The sequence below is a fragment of the Budorcas taxicolor genome, chromosome 3 (genome assembly GCF_023091745.1).
Source record: "Budorcas taxicolor isolate Tak-1 chromosome 3, Takin1.1, whole genome shotgun sequence".
Taxonomy (NCBI): Eukaryota; Metazoa; Chordata; class Mammalia; order Artiodactyla; family Bovidae; genus Budorcas; species Budorcas taxicolor.
The window spans coordinates 117,678,753-117,696,371 of NC_068912.1; the positions used below are offsets into that span (position 1 = coordinate 117,678,753).

Here is a 17,619-nt window from a genome sequence, read left to right on the forward strand (position 1 = left end):
TATCTTGTTAGTTTCAGGTATAGAGCTCAGTGACTACGTGATACATAAATGTGCATATATGTATGTTCTGTTCACATTCTTTTCCATTATAGGTTATTACAAATTATAGTTTCCTGTGCTATGCAGTAGGTCCTTGCTGGTTATCTATTTTATCTATAATAATGTGTATCTCTTAAGCCCAGTCTCCTCATTTAGCCCTTCTCCCCACCTTTCCCCTTTGCTTACCATAAGTTTATTTTCTGTGTGTGTGAGTCTATTTCTGTTTTGTAAATAAGTTCATGTGTATAGTTTGTCGCTCAGTCGTGTTTGACTCTTTGCAACACCATGGTCTGTAGCCCATCAGGCTCCTCTGTCCATGGGATTCTCCAGGCAAGAACACTGGGGTGGGTTACCATTCCCTTCTCCAGGGGATCTTCCCCACCCAGGGACTGAACCTGGGTCTCCCACCTTGCAGGCAGATTCCTAACCACCTAAGCCACCAGGGAATCTCGGATAGTTTATTTTAGATTCCACATATATATATGATATTTGTCTTTCTCTGCTGCTTACTTCACTCCGGAGGCTTTGGAGGTGTGAGGGCCCCTGCGCTGTGTGGACTCTGCCAGCCGCCTATGGGCCCCCACCCCTGCCCTGGCTGTGTTCTCCATCACGGCCCCCTTTTGGATCAGGCCTTCCCAGAGGGTCCAGGAAACCAAACTCAGTTCTTTGACCTTCTCACTTCCTGTGTTCTTCCTTCCAGCCCACCTCCACCGTCATCCCCTCGCGCTTGGCCTGACTGCACCACCTCTGAAAGCTCCGTCTCTCTCTTCCCGCCCTGTGGCCCCCGCTTGCTACTTTTCAGCGTCAGTTCTGACTTTCTTGCTGCTCCTGACCGTAACATCCAGCCCCACCTTTGAGTTTTCACTTGAAAACCAGAGGGCCACAGACATCGGAGGACATGGTGAAATACGTCTGTCACGACCGTTACTTCTGGGCATGGTCAGCTTGGATCTGCTGGGGTGTGGCTCCTCTGTGTGAGTTAGTAAGTCCTTCTACAGTGTGAGTGTCTTGGATGAAGGCACAAGCTCCCTAGATCGAGGGTCCTCAACAGGTTCTCTCCGCCTCCCAGGGGACATCAGTCAGTGTCCGGAGACACCTCTGGCGACCGCAGGCAGGGAGCAGACTGCTGCCAGCACCCACTGCGTTGCTGTTCAGTTGCAGTCACGTCCGACTGCAGCCCCATGGACGGCAGCACTCCAGGCTTCCCTTCCTCTCCCATCTCCCAGAGTTTACCCAAACTCATGTCCATTGAGTAGGTGATGCCATCCAGCCATCTCATCCTCTGTCGTCCCCTTTTCCTCCTGCCTTCAATCCTTCCCAGCATCAGGGTCTTTTCTAATGAGTCAGCTCTTCCCAACAGGTGGCCAAAGTATTGGAGTTTCAGCTTCAACATCAGTCCTTCCAATGAATATTCAGGACTGATTTCCTTTAGGATGGTCTGGTTGGATCTCCTTACAGCCAAGAGACCCTCAAGAGTCTTCTCTGACACCACAGTTCAAAAGCATCAATGCTTTGGCGTTCAACTTTCTTTATGGTCCAACTCTCACATCCATACATGACCACAGGAAAAACCACAGCTTTGACTAAATGGACCTTTGTTGGCAAAGTGATGTCTCTGCTTTTCAATATGCTGTCTAGGTTAGTCATAGATTTTCTTCCAAGGAGGAAGCATCTTTTAATTTCATGGCTGCAGTCACCTTCCACAGTGATTTTGGAGCCCAAGAAAATAAAGTCTGTCACTGTTTCCATTGTTTCCCAATCTATTTGCCATGAAGTGATGGGGCCAGATGCCATGAACTTCCTTTTTTGAATGTTGAGGTTTAAGCCAACTTTTTCACTCTCCTCTTTCACTTTCATCAAGAGGCTCTTTAGTTCCTCTTTGCTTTCTGCCATAAGGGTGGTGTCATCTGCATATCTGAGGTTATTGATATTTCTCCCGGCAGTCTTGATTCCAGCTTGTGCTTCACCCACCCTGGCATTTCGCATGATGTACTCTGCATAGAAGTCAAATCAGCAGGGTGGCAATATACAGGCAGGGAGGAGAGTGCTATGGCGCCTAGTGTGTAAAGGCCAGGAATGCTGCTGGTCATCCTCTGATGCACAGGACAGCACCCAGTGAAGAATTACTTCACCCCAGATGTCAGGAGACCCACGGTTATGAAACCCTGCCCTGTATTTGTATTAAAGTTCCCTCTGGGGAGGGAGATGGGAGGGAGGTTCAAGAGGGAGGGGACATATGTATACCTATGTCTGATTCATGTTGATGTTTGACAGAAAACAACAAAATTCTGTAAACCAATTATCCTTCAATTAAAAATAAAATAAATAGATAAAGAAAAGTTCCCTCGTAGTCTAATCCCATATTTAATACACATGCCTCAGTGGCAGTGAGGATAAGAGGAAGGGACTTCAGTGTAATCTGAGTAACTAAAAATCAAACCCACAGGTCAGAAGAGACATTTGGAAATCCTGCAATGGGCTTAGGGAGCCACGCCCTTCCATTATCGAAGGCGGGTCGAAGCTGCCCGGTGAGGTGGCAGGTATAAAGGTGCCTGTAATTGACCTGTCGGCTGGTACTCAGAGCTGACGTGGTCAGGACTGCTATTTGATCTCTAGTTATTCCAGAATTTCCACTCTCGTGCCAAACATGTCTCTCCAGACGGCTGTTCTTCGCTCTTCCTTAAACTTCTCTTGAAGTTCGTCTGAAGTCTTCATTTTTCAGAGGTGAGGTTTTTACGTTCTGTGTTAAGTCTTCTGGAAAGATATCTGGTTTGTACAAATTGGTGATAAAGGAGGTGCCCATAATCTTGTACCTTTCTGGAGGGTAATAGTTGATGGTTTTTCTTTGCACTGTATTTCAGGGGCTAAAATGCAGAAGGGAAAACCCTTATTTTAGGCTGTGGACATGTGTTGTTAGTGTTTCCCAGGTGGCGCAGGGTAAAGAATTCAGGAGACACAAGAGATGTGGGTTCGATCCCTGGGAGGGAAGATGCCGTGGAGGAGGAAATGGCAACCCCCTCCAGGATTCTTGCCCGGAGAATCCCATGGACAGAGGAGCCTGGCGGGCTACAGTCCACGGGGGCACAAAAGAGCTGGACAGGACTGAGCGACTGAGCGCACACACAGTGTTAGAGTCTTCGTTTCCCTTTAGAAATATGTATTTTCTTAGGAAGATTATTTTAGGGATGCTGTTTTAGGCATTTCTCTACCATAGGTGAGAAGGTTGCTTACTTCTGATGTTTCTGTTTGTCCTGAAGTCGGGTCGTCTTCAAGTCAAGCTGTTTATCAGGAATGCCTGATTTTAAACCTTTGAATTCATCCTACATGCCCTCAAATTTCCCTATTTGCTGTGGGTACTGTTTAAATTTAGATTATAAACTCCTATGTTTCCCATACTTGCTTTCTATGCATGACATTTGTTAATAGTATTTGTAGCCTGACTGATTTCTGGATTTTTTAGTGAGCAGGGTAAATGTTTGTTTCATGGTTCTGACTGTTCAGCACTTTTTATCTCTCCTAGATGTTAAACTCATAGGCAAGATTACTGAGGCCAGAGTCAAATAAATCAGTGAGCATCTAGAAGAAATATTGATTTTATTTTTAATCATTTTATTTTCCTAAATATATGTTGAAACATTTCCTTTATTTCTTACCAGAAAGCGTTCTGTTAGCTAGTAAATGCAGTTGTTGAAAGTAAAGCATATTTTTTCTGTCTACTCTGATCAAAAGTATTTTAAATGTACTTTTCCAAGTGCATGTAGAGATATTTTTTTTCTTTGAATTAGGGTTGACTTAGAGGGGCCTTTTCCTATATTATGGAGAAATATTAATGGATTTCAGTGTTTTGTCCTCAATATTTTTAGAAAATAATTGGCTGATACTTGCAGTGTGTTGTGCTCAGGAAGAACAGAATTGGTTTTCCTAGGAGATGCTTTATTACAGGCGTTTGTGGCCGTTTCCTTGGCCACAATACATGAGGAGTGTTCCTGTGATCACTCTCGTGTTGGTCTTAAGGATCAACCGTTCTGAGGAATGGATTGAAAAAACTGATACATTTCCCCCCAAGACTGCTGTGGACTTATTCCCGGGCACTCTTGGAGACGAACTTAATCCCAGAGTAAAATAAGCTAGAAATTGCTTTACATGTGGGCAGCGTTTACCCTGCGCCAGCATTACTGGGCTGTCTGGAGCCCCGTGGAAGGGCTCCAGGCGCAGGTCCCGAGACCAGCATCGCCCAGGCTGGGCCAGAGGCAGCTCTCCCGCACGGCCCGCAGTTTCTGCCCCACCCGCCCTTCCCCTCCCCAGCTCTGTGTCCACAGTCTCTGCACCAGGCCTGTGCTTCTCGTGGCCTGTCCTCTCCTGGACACTGTGGCTTTCTCATCCCCATCTTAGCTCGGAATCAGGCCAAATGCTGAAAGTCCAGAGAAACCCCTGGCCCACCCCCACCACCCCTAGTCAGCCCTCTTGCCCACGCCCCCTCTGTCTTTCCTCCCTCTCCTGTGGACTCTCCCACTGTTCAGTCTCCAAACTGGCTCAAGTCTCTTCCATCCTTCAAAACAGATGGGCAAGTGAACACGTCTCTCCCCACCCAAACCCTCTTCTTGCTTCTGTCTTCCTCCCGGGCTGCCATGTGTCCTGTACTATTTGAGCAGAAACCACTGAGAATGCTGGAATGTAGAATTTCAACAAGATAACACAATAGCCAGTGTTTATCGAGTTGCAAATTAAAGGCTTTCCGGACCCTGTTGTCAGCACTACATCTGCCTTGCTTAACACTGGTATTCACACCAGCCTTCTGAATAGTGGCTTCCAGAAGGCACCTCTGTTTTCCGTTTCTCTACCTACCCATCGTCTGTGTTGACTTGTTCTTGTGCGACAATGATGATGATCTGGCTGTTCTGGGTCTTAGTCGCAGCTTGCAGGATCTAGTTCCCTGACCCGGGATCAGACCTGGGCCCCCTACATCGGCAGTGTGGGGGCCTGCCCACTGGACCACCGGGGAAGTCCCTGTGTTGGCTTGTTCTTGTCACTCCTCTTATTCATGAAATGTAGGGATCCCCAGATTCCTGCCTTCAGACTAGTTTCTGCTATGTGTGTGCTACCATTTTTCTCATCACCTTAAACCAGTTCGTACTTCTGTTGCCAAAGCGCCTGTTGGACACCTCCAATGAGGCTTTCTGCCCCCGCTTCTAGTTCAGTCCAACCAAAACTCGAACTCATCACCTTGCTTAGAAAATCCAAAGGGATTGTAAACATGTATATTAAATGAAAAAGAAGTGTGGGGAATTGCTGGGTGCTAGGTAGCTATGCAGAAAACACATTCCTAAAGTCATCCCACTTTTAGAAGACAGTTTCTATTCTCCATTGCTACAAAAATATAAAATACACAAGATCAATAAGAGTTGATGAGAAGCTATCGAAGTCCCTCGTTTTCCTGGGAGAATCACCCGTGCGTCCGTCGTTTATGAACTGCCCTGTTTCCCGAGGTGAGCACGTGCGCCCGTCCCTGAAGAGCCCACTCAGTCCTGGGGGGCAATCAGGACCACACAGGGAGCCGGGAGGCTGAAGGATGTGGTCGTAGGACACCCGGCCCGGGGTGGGTGCGCAGTAAACAGGAGCTGTTTGTGTGCTAGAAACGAGCTCCCTTGCTTCCCAGTCACCTGCCCTCAATATCTGTGTCCACCGGAGACTGTCAGGATCTTGGCTCGAGGGCCAAGTCCACTGTGGCCTGAGCTGGGCCAGCTGACTGGGAGGTGAATGGCAGGCAGGGTCTGACGCCCTCGCCTGACGCTCCTACCGGTGCCCTGGTCTTACCAGAAGAGCCGGCTACACCCTTGACCTTGATCTGGCTACATTACTTTGTCGGTACCCACGGGAGATGGGGCTACTGTTCTAGACTGAGCCCAGGGAGGCGGCCTACCTGCTGACTGTCTGTCCCAGTGAGCATCCCTGGCTGGCTCGGGCAGGGAGCACCTCTGTGTCAGACAGTGTGCTGGACACTAAGGGCTTGGACTTGGGTTAAAAGCCAGGCTCCTCTTCCAACGTTCATCTGTGTGGACGCGTGATACAACCTTTGTGGGCCTCAGCGTGTGTACAGGCAGACCTCTTTTCATTGTGCTTCACTTTACTGCACTTCAAAGATACTGTGGGTTTTTTTGTTTGTTTGTTTGTTTGCTTAACAAATAGAAGGTTTGTGGCAACGCTGTATTCAAGAAATAGGTTTCATTAGGTTATCGCTGCCATAGATAGTGATTCCTCTGATGGACTTGGGCAAAGTAAATGAAAAGCCTTCTAAAAAGTATTCCCCATGCTTCATGCCATTAAGAACATTTGCAGTCCATTGGAAGAGCTCAGGATATCAACATTGACCGAAGTCTGGAAGAAGTTAATTCCAGCCGTCATGGTTGACTTTGAGAGCTCAGTGGAGGAAGTAACTTCAGACGCGGCGGAAACCACAGGAGAACTAGGGTTAGACATGGAGCCTGAAGGTGAGCCTGAATTGCTGCAATCTCATGGCTCAGTGGCATTCACTGACTCACTGGACATGAGTTTGAGCAAACTTTGGGAGGTGGTGAAGGACAGGGAAGCTCGGCGTGCTGTCGTCCATGGGGGTTGCAAAGAGTCAGACACGACTTAGCAACTGAACAGCAAAAATGACAGAACTTCTGACTGAGAGTTTGCTTCTTGTGGACAAGCAATGCTAATGGTTTCTTGAGATGTAATCTACTCCTGTTGAAATGTCAACAAAGGATGTGGAATATTCCATAAACTTAGTTGATTAAGAGGGTTTGAGAGGAGGGACTCCAATTGTGAAAGAAGTGCTGCTGTGGGCAAAAATGCTATCAAACAGCGTTGTATGCTACAGAGAAATCGTTTGTGAAGGAAGGATCAATCACCGTGGCAAACTTCACTGTCATCTTATTTTAAGAAATTGCCACAGCAGTTCTTAGCCTTCAGCAACCTCAACACAGAGGCAAGACCCTCCTCCAGTGAAAAGATTATGACTTGCCAAAGGTTCAGATGGTGGTTGGGGCTTCCCTAGTGGCTCAGCGGTGAAGAATCTGTCTGTGATGCAGGAGACTAGGGTTCAACCCCTCTAGGTCGGGAAGATCCCCTGGAGGAGGGCATGGCAGCCCACTCAGGATTTTTGCCTGGAGCATCCCATGGACATAGGGGCCTGACAGGCTACAGTCCATGGGTCGCAAAGAGTCAGACATGCCTGAGGGACTGTGCACACACACGGATGATGATTAGCATTTCTTTAGCAATAAAGTATTTTTAAATAAAGGGCCTCTTGAAGATAAGAGAGGGGAGTGAAAAAGCTGGCTTAAAACTCAACATTCAAAAAACTAATATCATGGCATCCGGCCCCATCACTTCATGGCAAATAGATGGGGAAACAGTGGAAACAGTGACAGATTTTATTTTCTTGGGCTCCAAAATCACTGCAGATGGTGACTGCAGCCATGAAATTAAAAGACACTTGCTCCTTGGAAGAAAAGCTATGACAAACCTAGACAGCTTATTAAAATTAGAGACATCACTTTGCTGACAGAGGTCCATATAGTCAAAATTATGGTTTTTCCAGTAGTCGTGTATGGATGTGAGAGTTGGATCAGAAAGAAAGCTGAGCACCGAAGAACTGATGCTTTTGAACTGTGGTGTTGGAGAAGACTCTTGAGAATCCCTTGGACTGCAAGGAGATCCAACCGGTCCGTCTTAAAGGAAGCCAGTCCTGAATATTCATTGGAAGGACTGATGCTGAAGCTGAAGCTCCAATACTTTGGCCACCTGATGTGAAGAGCTGACTCATTGGAAAAGTCTCTGATGCTGGGAAAGATTGAAGGCAGGAGGAAAAGGGGACGGCGGAGGATGAGGTGGTTGGATGGCATCACCGATTCAATGGACATGAGTTTGAGCAAGCTCTGGGAGATAGTGAATGACAGGGAAGCCTGGCATGCTGCAGTCCATGGGGTCGCAAAGAGTCAGACGTCACTGAGCGACTGAACAACAATGACAATTTTTAAACTAAGGTATATACATTGTTTTTTAGACATAATGCTCTTGCATGCTTAATAGACTACAGTGTAGTGCGAACATCAAAAACTTCATGTGACTCTCTTTATTATGACACTCACTTTATTGCAGTGGTCTGGAACCAAACCCACAGTATTTCTAAGGCATGCCTGTGTAAAATGCTTTGTAAACTGAAAGGTGTGGTGCAAATCTGGGTAATCGCTTCATGAACCAGCTTTACTATATGGAGTGTTTTTTTTTATTTTAGTCAAAGGGATCCATGGGAAGTTATAACATACATGTAAAGCTCACTGTTTGTAGAAGTAATATAGAAATGTTTATTCTGCTGAAACCAATGACTGGTGATTCATGTTCATGAAAAACAGCTGTGATGGCTATGATTTGGAAAAATGGTTTTGTGTGAGTTATCTGAAGAGCGGGATGGCCAAGAACCACCCTGCTCTCCCCTGCCGGCCCTTTGCCTTGTCCTGCAAACCTGGAAGGGTTTGTCTTGGTTGCTGTAGCTTTCAGAACCAAACCACAGAAGCAGGCGATGCTGGTAAACCTAGCAACAGCCCAACACCATGGAGACCAGTAAACGAGTTAGGGTGTGGCCCTAAAGTGGTTGAATGTTGTGGCGTTTGCTGGTGAGCTATGAAGTCTGGTGTTCCCAGAACAAAATTAGATCATTCTACTTACCTTTTTGTCCTTCTTAGGCGTCCCTTAAGAAGTTAAGTTCCTGCATGTAATCTTGCATGTTGGAGAACTGCTTTTGAGATCTGGGACATTACACTTTTGGGGGGAGGGCTCCAAGCAGCATAAGCATGGTGACTTTTAGGAATGCCCGGGACAATCGGAGCTTTCACAAAACCTGAGGCCCCTCTCTGGACAGAGTCCCTGGGTTTAGACAGTGCCTGGGTGCTTGTAGGTGAGTGACTGCCCACAGCTTGGAAGCAGTGAACATAGTCAACCTGCTAGAGGTGGGGTCTTGACCAAAAGAAGGGAAAATGGAGCCTGTGTCACTGACCTCACAGCTCTGTATATAAAGACCCTGGGCCCGCACTGGAGCAGTCAGGATGCATGGCCACCCTCTTCCTGACCCCTCCCCGCCCCCCACCCCCACCCCCACCCCCACCCCCACCCCCCATTTTGTGGCTCAGATCTTTCAAAGGTGCTCTGGGTTTCTTCTGCCAGCCTCCCTGAGAATGGAACCTGGGGGCTTCTTGTTTGATTTCTTCTTACCTGACACTCTTAGGTGATTCTGGTTTTGTCTTCCCCAATCTAAAGGATTTAGGATTACTCTGCCTAGTGGAGGAGGGAATGGTAACCCACTGCAGTATTCTCACCAGGAAAATCCCATGGACAGAGGAGCCTGGTGGGCTGCAGTACGTAGGGTCACAGAGTCGGCCATGACTGAGCACACACATGCCTAGCGACCTAAAGCTGTGAGCACCGGGGTAGAAATGTAGCGCACGTCCATGGTTTCTCTTCTGCAAAATGTCCCTTTCTTTGACTTCTGTGTGGACTTCCCCAGCACCAAGTGTGTAGGTGCCTCTCAGTAGTCATCCTCACAAGTGTCCACGGTGAATTTAAAGAACAAGAGCAGGGTGGGTACTGCCGGGAGAGGGCCCCAGGAGAGCGCCTTTTCATCAGAGAGCTGCTTATATCAAAATGAAGGCAACTGGACCCTCTACACTGTCTTCTGGGACCCCCGGGTCCAAATAACACAGGGAAGTGCGAATTCTGCAGCACTTGAAACACAGACTGACATTTGCCCTACAGCTGGGACCGGTCTGAGCTGTCCCCCCAGGGTGGCTGGCTGGAACACATGTCAGAATGTCCTGGCCTCTCATCCAGAAGGATGTTGGTACAGCTGCTGCTGCTACTGGGTGGAGTCAGAAATCTCTTGTGCCTTTACTATTATTATCTTACTGTTGGTGTTGTTAGTTTGTTCCTGGGACTAAAATGAATCAGCCAGTTGCCTCTTCTGGGACAGTGTCCTGCCACCTGCAGCTTCTGCAGCTGGGCCCTCCCGGACCTCCTGTGGGGGCTGTGGGTTTGCTGTCTTCTCTGGGGCTACTCACCATCTTTCCCAGTTCTCAGCCATGTTAAACTGTTGTTGCCCCACTTCCCTCCTGCTGCAGAGCAAGGCAGGCAGGCCCGGGTGCCTTGTGGGTGGTTTCTGGAGGCAGGGAACAGGCTTCATTGGTCCTGCGGGTCTCGGGGCAATGCTTGTAGACCCGGGCACCCCCCTCCGCACCACCTCCCAGGTGGCCTTCCAGTTGCTAGTTGTCAGCTTTATGAAAACTGTATGGGGAAGTGGGCCCTGCAGTTAAACCCTCTGGCTCAGTTCTTGGCCCTGTCACTGACTGTAGGACTGTGACCAAGTTACTTAGTGTCTTACCCTGTATCTCAGGTTTCATCTGAAACCTGCCAGTAATAATGAAAGTGCCCAGGGTGAAGGGGAGGCCCCCCCCCCCCCAACCAAACACAGTCGGTGGAGCCGCCTGGCTGCCTCTTGGCCCCGTCTTCCCCCTGCTCAGGGAGATGTGGTCACAGGGTTCCAGGTGGCAAGTAGCTCTAGAATCTGCTGATCTACATCAGAATATTCCAGCTGAAGGCTCCCAGAAGGCGATTTTATTAACGGGCTATCCTTCTCATCGTGGAGCTGTTACTCAAATTATCTTTGCTTTCCACCAGAGATTCCCCAAATCCCATAGGTATTTACATAAAATAACTTAAAATTTTCTCCAACGTGTTTAATCAAGAACTGTTAACACACTAATGGACTTTAAAAGCGCTATAGCAAGAAGACAAAGTATTAAAGGTATGCATTTCAGTCTTTCTGAAAGTTATTCTTGCGAATCTGAAGGTGCTGTGCATTAAAGCTTGGCGGCTGTGTGCACCTTCATCAAGGCTGACCCCTGCTGTTTCTCCCGCGGCGGCCACTCTGGGTCTTTACTCGGCCTTGCTTTTCTGCTGCCCCTATTCCCTCCTAGGTTAGAACCTCCCGGCCCCCCAGAACGTCCTCTGTCCACCCCACCCCGTCCTTCACACACACACACACACACACACACCCTTCCTTCCAGAGCCTCCTCCCCTGAAGCCAGAGCGGCAAGGTGAGCGCACGCAGTCCGCTGCGCTGACACTTTACTGGGAGCTAGGTTAGGGTGGCGGAGATCGGGAGACCGGGGGACCGTACATTTTAGCGCGCATTGGCGGTCTCTCAAGACGCTTGCTGGAGCCGCCTTTGCATACACCTCGGCCCAGCCTTCCCGTTGGAAGTTTTCATTTTGAGGCGGGGAGGTGGTCTTTCTGAGAAGGGCTTCCGAACACGTGCCCTCAGGGCGAGGTCAGCAGGGGCCGGGGCCGCCTGGACGCGGCGTAGGAGCAGGGGGCGCCGCGGACGTGGGGCATGGCCTGGGCAGGCTGGCATTCTGAATAAAAATCTGCGTCCTTCCTTCCCGTCGCTCCCGCCCCGGCCTGGCGAGGTCGGGACACGTTTCCATGATTTGCTTGTAGGACTTTTAAAGAACGAGTCACGCGTGTTCTGGGGCTGTAGGAGGCGCGTTCGGAACCGCGGGGTCCCCGTCCCGCCGCGGACACTCCCCTCCGCGCGGCCCCGGCCTCGCACGACCTCCCGCAGGACCCTGGACGGTGCGGCCAACCCCTCCGCCCCCACCAACCCCGGCCCTGAGACCCCGAATCCGCGCCGAACCTCATTCTTCTGCCGCGGCTTGCTGAGCGAGAGCCGGGCGGGGGGCGCACCCGGCCACCGGACGCTTGTTCTCACCCCCGCGGGCCGCGCATTCTGGTCGCCCTAGAAGGCGGCCCTTTCTCCGGGGGACGTGTTAACGGGGTACCCGGCCGGCAGACGCTGCGGAGCTCGGGCGAGGCTGTCGTGTCCGTAGAAGCTCAATTTGGCCTGAATTTGGGGCCGCAGCCCAGCACCGACGGCGCGGGGGCGGTGGAGGCGGCGAGGGGTGAGGGAGGCGGCGGCGGGCGGGGCCACAGGCGGGGCCTGGAGAGACTGTCCGCTCTGCCCCCAGAGGACCCCGCCCCCAGGACCCCGCCCCCAGGACCCCGCCCCCAGGGCCCCGCCCCCAGGACCCCGCCCCCAGGACCCCGCCCCCAGGACCCCGCCCCCAGGACCCCGCCCCCAGGACCCCGCCCCCCAGGACCCCGCCCCCGTGCAGAACCCGCCCCCTCACCGACCCCGCCCCAAGGGGAGCCGGGCCCCGCGCGCACCTCCCCGCTCCCGCATCTTCCAAAGCCCCTCAGCTCGCCCTCCCTCCGCGGGTGGTGGGTGACCAGGACCGGCCGGGGGTCTCCTCCTCGGGTGGGGACCGAAGGGGGCTGCCTGGTGATTAATGACCGCGCTGGGGGGGGGGGGGAGCGGCGTGGGGGCGGAGCAAGCCCGGTGGACCCGGAGGGCGGAGAGGGCGGAGCGCAGGGGCGGAGCTCGCGGGGGGGCGGCCCCGTCTCCTCGGCTCCCCGCGCCGCCCCCCGCCCCGGCCCGCCAGCCCCGGCCACCTGCACCCCGCCCCTGCGGCCGCGCCCGAGCCCCGGAACCGCGGAGGCGCGCTCCGCCCGGGCGAGGGCGAGGGCGAGGTTGCCGTCCCGACGCGCGCCGCGATCCCGCTGTTCTCGGCATGCGGCTGCGCTGAGCCCGCCCGCGGATCCCGGGAGCCCTACGTCCACCAAGGATCTCTGCTGGCTGTGTGAGAAGGTGGCCTTTAGCCGGCAGGATGACCAACCCTGCGGCCGCGCAGAACCAGGAGATAGACTGCCTGAGCCCGGAAGCTCAGAGACTGGTAAGAGGGAGCATCTCCGAAACGTTTGGTTCTGACTGCGAATGTTTGGACCTTGTGGATGTGCTGGGGCCGGCCGGGGGCGGGCGCCACCTTCCACCGCAGCCATCTGCCTGGTGAGGTGTGGGTGGGCCCCGCCTGGCCGGGGACCCCCTTAAGCGAAAGTCCGTCCCCACGCGAGGACGTGCGGCGGGGCGGGGATAGGGTGTTCTCGGTTCGGTTCTCGGTTTCGTTTGTGCTGCCCGCCTTGCGCCCCGGAAAACACGTTTCCCTGGACGGCGTTCATCGCCACCGCGGAAAGAAACTCGGTCTAGTCCGCTCTGGCCGCATTGACGGGCTCTGCCCAGTTGGGTGCTTCGTCCGCGGATCCAGCCGAGATCTGAGACCTGCGCGTGGTCTAGAGTTTCACTCTGAACTGCTAGTTTGGTGTTTTACAAAACACAGCACCTGGGCGCTGGCGCCCAGGGGCGGTGCCTTCAGCCTGAGACTGGCGCCCCCAGCGGCTGGGTGGTTTGGAGAGCTTATCCTCTGGGCCTTAGAGCCTTCTCTAGTTCCCCAAGACTCCAGTTCGCAAATCCTTTTTGGCTGGTCTCCTGGGGTCTCTGCGTCTGGAGGGATTTCATCTGTGCGATTTTGCAGTTATCCAGCTCAACTCCCAGTATTGGGACTATGGATGTGAGGCATTAAGAGTCCAGCAGGGGATGAATTGGGGAAGGTTTGTAATTACCCATTTTCGTGTGGCTTGTGGCTGATCATGAATGGGAATATTTAAAAGTGAAAGGGTGCAATTTGGAAGACATTCATTATTAAGTTAATACTGTAGAGAGAGAGACCCTAGATTTCCACTTTATTGGGCCTTTGTGGAACCTTAAATAAAGTGTGAGCCCTTCACCAGACAGGAATTAACCCTCTACTGAGTGTTTCTGGAAGGTTCAAGAAGAATAAGACTGCTCTGCCCTCAGTTTCCTGGTCAACCCCAGAAAGAAATGTAGAAATAGATTTGATGAACACACACTTGAAAATCACATTCCTTACTTGAGGACTGTCAGGTGGGTATTATTTTTAATGTCCACATTCGGTGTGCTCCTCTGGCCTCACTTAAGGTTCCAGCCTTGAACCAGACCCTTGGAGCTGGTTCGTACCCCTTCGCCTAATTGGGAACCTGCAGAGAGAGCCTTGCGTCAGCATCAGGGAAGGGCCCTTGGAAGAAAGAAGGACGGGAATGCTCTGAGAAAGGCTGGTGCTCCCAGGAGTCGCCTAGGCAAGCCATAGATGGCAAGAACAGACTGATGTTAGTCCTGGGCAAGACTCGAGCTCAGAGGAATGAACTGCTGGGCCCGGAGAAGAACAGAGTGACCATGGGGAGCAGGACCTGAGGCAGGAGTAGAAACAGCACCTCTTGTTCGATGGCACTCGATGCAGCGTCTCCTTAAGCCTTAACTTACCCCGGGATCGGGTCTGGTGGAGATGTGTGCCTCACTGAGATGCTGCCGGGAGCCGGTGCCAGGAGAGACTGGAACAGCTGCTCATTGAGAAGGTGCCCACCCCCTCCAGCCCGCGATTCCAGGATCCAGTATAGTCAGAAAACTAAGGCTGTTTCTCTTTTTTTGTAAGTTGTGAGCAGAATTCATTTGGCAGTGATGGGAGGCTCTTTGTGTCCCCTCCCAAGTCTCATCGTATTGTGGGGTCCTGTGCCAAGGTCCCCAGGTCCCATTTATTTGGCTGATGGAAGGCTATTTTCAGTCTTTATTCTTCTTAGTGTGAATGCGCATACATTTCTCTGCAGCCCTGTTAAGGTACTTGATTAAGGACTGTTACTCTGAGTCGTTATAGAACAGACAGTGTATGCCTCTTATTACCCTTCTAAAACCCAAAAATGCTGAATTCTGAAACATCCTTGGTCCCAGGGGTTTTTAGTAATCAGTTGTGAACTAGTTAGAGTTTTTGTTTGTTTGGGAGAGGGCTTGTTAGGGAGGGGTTTGTTTGTTTTTAGTAAAAAAAACAGCAAAAAAAAAATTTTTTTTAAGCAGAACAGGGGGAACAGAAGTAAAACACGGTCCTTGTTTTATGACGTTAGTGGTTGAAAGGGAACAAGTGGGGGTGGGGTTGGGTGGCGTGGGGTGGGGTGGGGTGGGGTGGGGTGGGGTGGGATGGGATGGGATGGGATGGGGTGGGGTGGGGGTGGGGTGGGGGTGGGGTGTTAGGTGGGCTATGTCCGAAGGACTTACCCAGAGGCCATCCTGGGCATTAGTATTCCAGCCAGAGAAGGGTGGGCACTTCAGACTGGTTTGTGCCAGCTTGTGTTCAGCGCTAAATGACCCTGTGTCCTGGGAACAGGGGTCCCCAGTGGAGGAAGAAGAGGGCCGGGGCCCCATGGGTGTGAGGCCAGAGCTTGGATTGGCAGGAGGACATGGATTTGTCTAGCTCCACCTCATAGCAAAAAAGCAGGATCCAAGGAGGAAGTCCAGGCTCCTTGCAGGAGCAGACGGTGTGGAAACCGTGTTTCCTTAACTTGGGTAACTTCCCCCTGTGCGCGCCGGGTTGTGTCAGCTGGCTGTTTCCCACATACAGAGCAGCGCAGAGTCCTCACAAACAGCCAGCCCCATCCTGAGAGAGGCTGTCGGGCGGAACGTGGACGCCCCCAAGTCTCATCTCATTATAGGTACCTGTGCCCAGGTCCCCTGGTCCTGGCGAGCAGAAACACATAGTGCTGGGGTGCCTGGCCTTGCTAGGCTTAGCCTGAGACTCTGGGTGTTGGAATCCTGGTTTGTTTTAGATGGATCATTTCCCCAAGCACTTAAGATATAAAAGCAGTAAGTTAGGTCTTTTAGTAGTAAAAGTGTCCCACTAGGGCAAAGATGGAGACTCAATTTCCCCTTTTCTTTAAGAATTAGTTTCTGTTCAGCCTGAACTAATGTCAACGGAGCGGAAGCCTCATTCGCACACTTTTTTTTTTTTTTTTTCAAATCCTGCAGTCTAAACTGCTACTTACACTGAGCACAGGAAATCGCGTTATTTATAGCGGCTCAAGTGTTTTCAGACAAAGTTGATCCGAGTATTACCTGATTAAGAGTGAGGTTCTTATCTAGTTTCTACAGAATTATGAGGTCGCATGTTGGTGTGATATGTTTGCTCCTCAAAAGGCAATGTTCAGGAGGAAATTCTTATCCTTGAAAAATCAGGCTGTGTGACTCAGCAAAGGAAATGTTTATGACCGGTTGGTTACTCATATGCCAGTATTTCCAGAATATCTGATCATACTTAAAAGTTTTGACCTCAGAGCCCCATTGGCCGTAGGGCTCGGGTTATAACCTGTCACAGCAGGAAGGCTGCTGTATCTCACTGTATATGAGACAAGGGTCAGAGAGAGAGGAATTTTTGTTACTTCACTGCTTTTACTCTGGGGCACCCCAGTTTTAGCGCCTGTGCACTCGTGTGTGTGTGTGTGTGTTAAAGCAGGTTATTTCCATATTTTCATGGATTGGATTTACCAGAACTTTTACTGTTCAGACTATCTAGAAAAAGAAAGTGAACTTCTAATGTAAACAAAGCACTGTTTTGACTACATCCAAGATTCACTGATTCAGAATTCCTGCGTTTGATGGTGGACCACTACTTAAATCCCCTCTCTGAGACTGATGTTTTTGTGTAGGGGAGGGCGGGAGTTTCAAGTGGTTTTTCTTCTTCATGCTATAAGTTGACAACTTTAAAACCTGTGTAAATACTTTGATCTGGACTCTGAAGGAAAGCTACTTTGTAGTTCAAATTGCTATAAAGATTTACTTTTCCTTTTAACTAAAATGTTTCATTTATGTGTTTGTGTCCTAGAGCTTATGAGAGCAACGTCGTTTCTGATCCTCAGGTCTTTTTTATCTCTGGCTGGTGGTGGGGGGAGAAAGAGGAGTGGGCTTTTGCTGTGGGTGGGCTGTCTCCCCAGCACTCTTACTCCTGGTGGGTGCTTCGGCACACTCGTCTTCTCTCTTGTCTTTTAAACGTCCTCTGAGCCGAGTTCACACTGCTGGGACAGAGGCACCCTGTAGGTAGACACAGTTAGTAGCGTTTCCCAAAGCCCTGCTGCGTCAGCAATCTTGAGTGTTTCCTGTAGAAGTCTTCCCTTGCCCTGGCGTATCTCAGAGGCGGTTTGGTTATCTCCACTTACACATAAAGAGAAGATGGGCTCAGAAGGTTCAGGGGACTTTCCCAAGACTGCACAGCCACAGGCTGAGGGGCCTGTTGGGCCCCAGGCAGAATGGTTCAGAGCTGGTGATGGTCACTGCCACCCCCGTCCAGCCTGCCCGGGCAAGGTCTGGCGAGGCGTCGGGAGAGCTTCCTTGCTGTTGTCAGCCTGTCTCCTGAGCCCTGGGCCCTCACAGCCCCAGGCTCAGGCCGAAGGACGTCTTTCTGCCAAGGCAGCCTCTTAGGACACACGTCCTTGCGACTGAGGTCTTGATTTGATGAACATTTCCTTTCTGGTAGTTTTTCAGACAAAAGAACACTCAATGAGTTATTTTTTCTAAATAAGGACATGAATAGAAACCACATAGCTGCCAGCATTTTTATTTTTCTGTAGTTCATACCGTACCCACGTTTTAGCTGTCACTTGGGTCAACCCACAGCGGGAACTGCTGGGTACCAGCCTCATTCCCATGTATTGTAAAGCTCCTCCCCACCATCCAAACAGACGAGTCTGCTGACGATGTTTGAGGGCGCCTGGCCCTTTCCTGGCTGGTTCCAGGAGGATCACCTGGACAGA

At 51.0% G+C, this 17,619-nt stretch overlaps 1 protein-coding gene across 10 annotated transcripts in view; it reads left to right on the forward strand.

Moving 5' to 3' along the window:
• The window catches only part of LRRFIP1 (LRR binding FLII interacting protein 1), a 159,851-nt gene that overhangs the window by 54,693 nt on the left and 87,539 nt on the right, over window positions 1–17,619 (forward strand). Inside the window, exon 1 of one of the 10 annotated variants that reach the window (XM_052636466.1) lies at window positions 12,656–12,869. The exons of the other annotated variants lie outside the window; for them this stretch is intronic. Coding sequence (XP_052492426.1) covers window positions 12,804–12,869 — 66 coding nt within the window. The 5' untranslated portion in view covers window positions 12,656–12,803. Of the gene's footprint in view, window positions 1–12,655; window positions 12,870–17,619 lie in introns of those variants that run through there. 10 annotated transcript variants of the gene reach the window in all.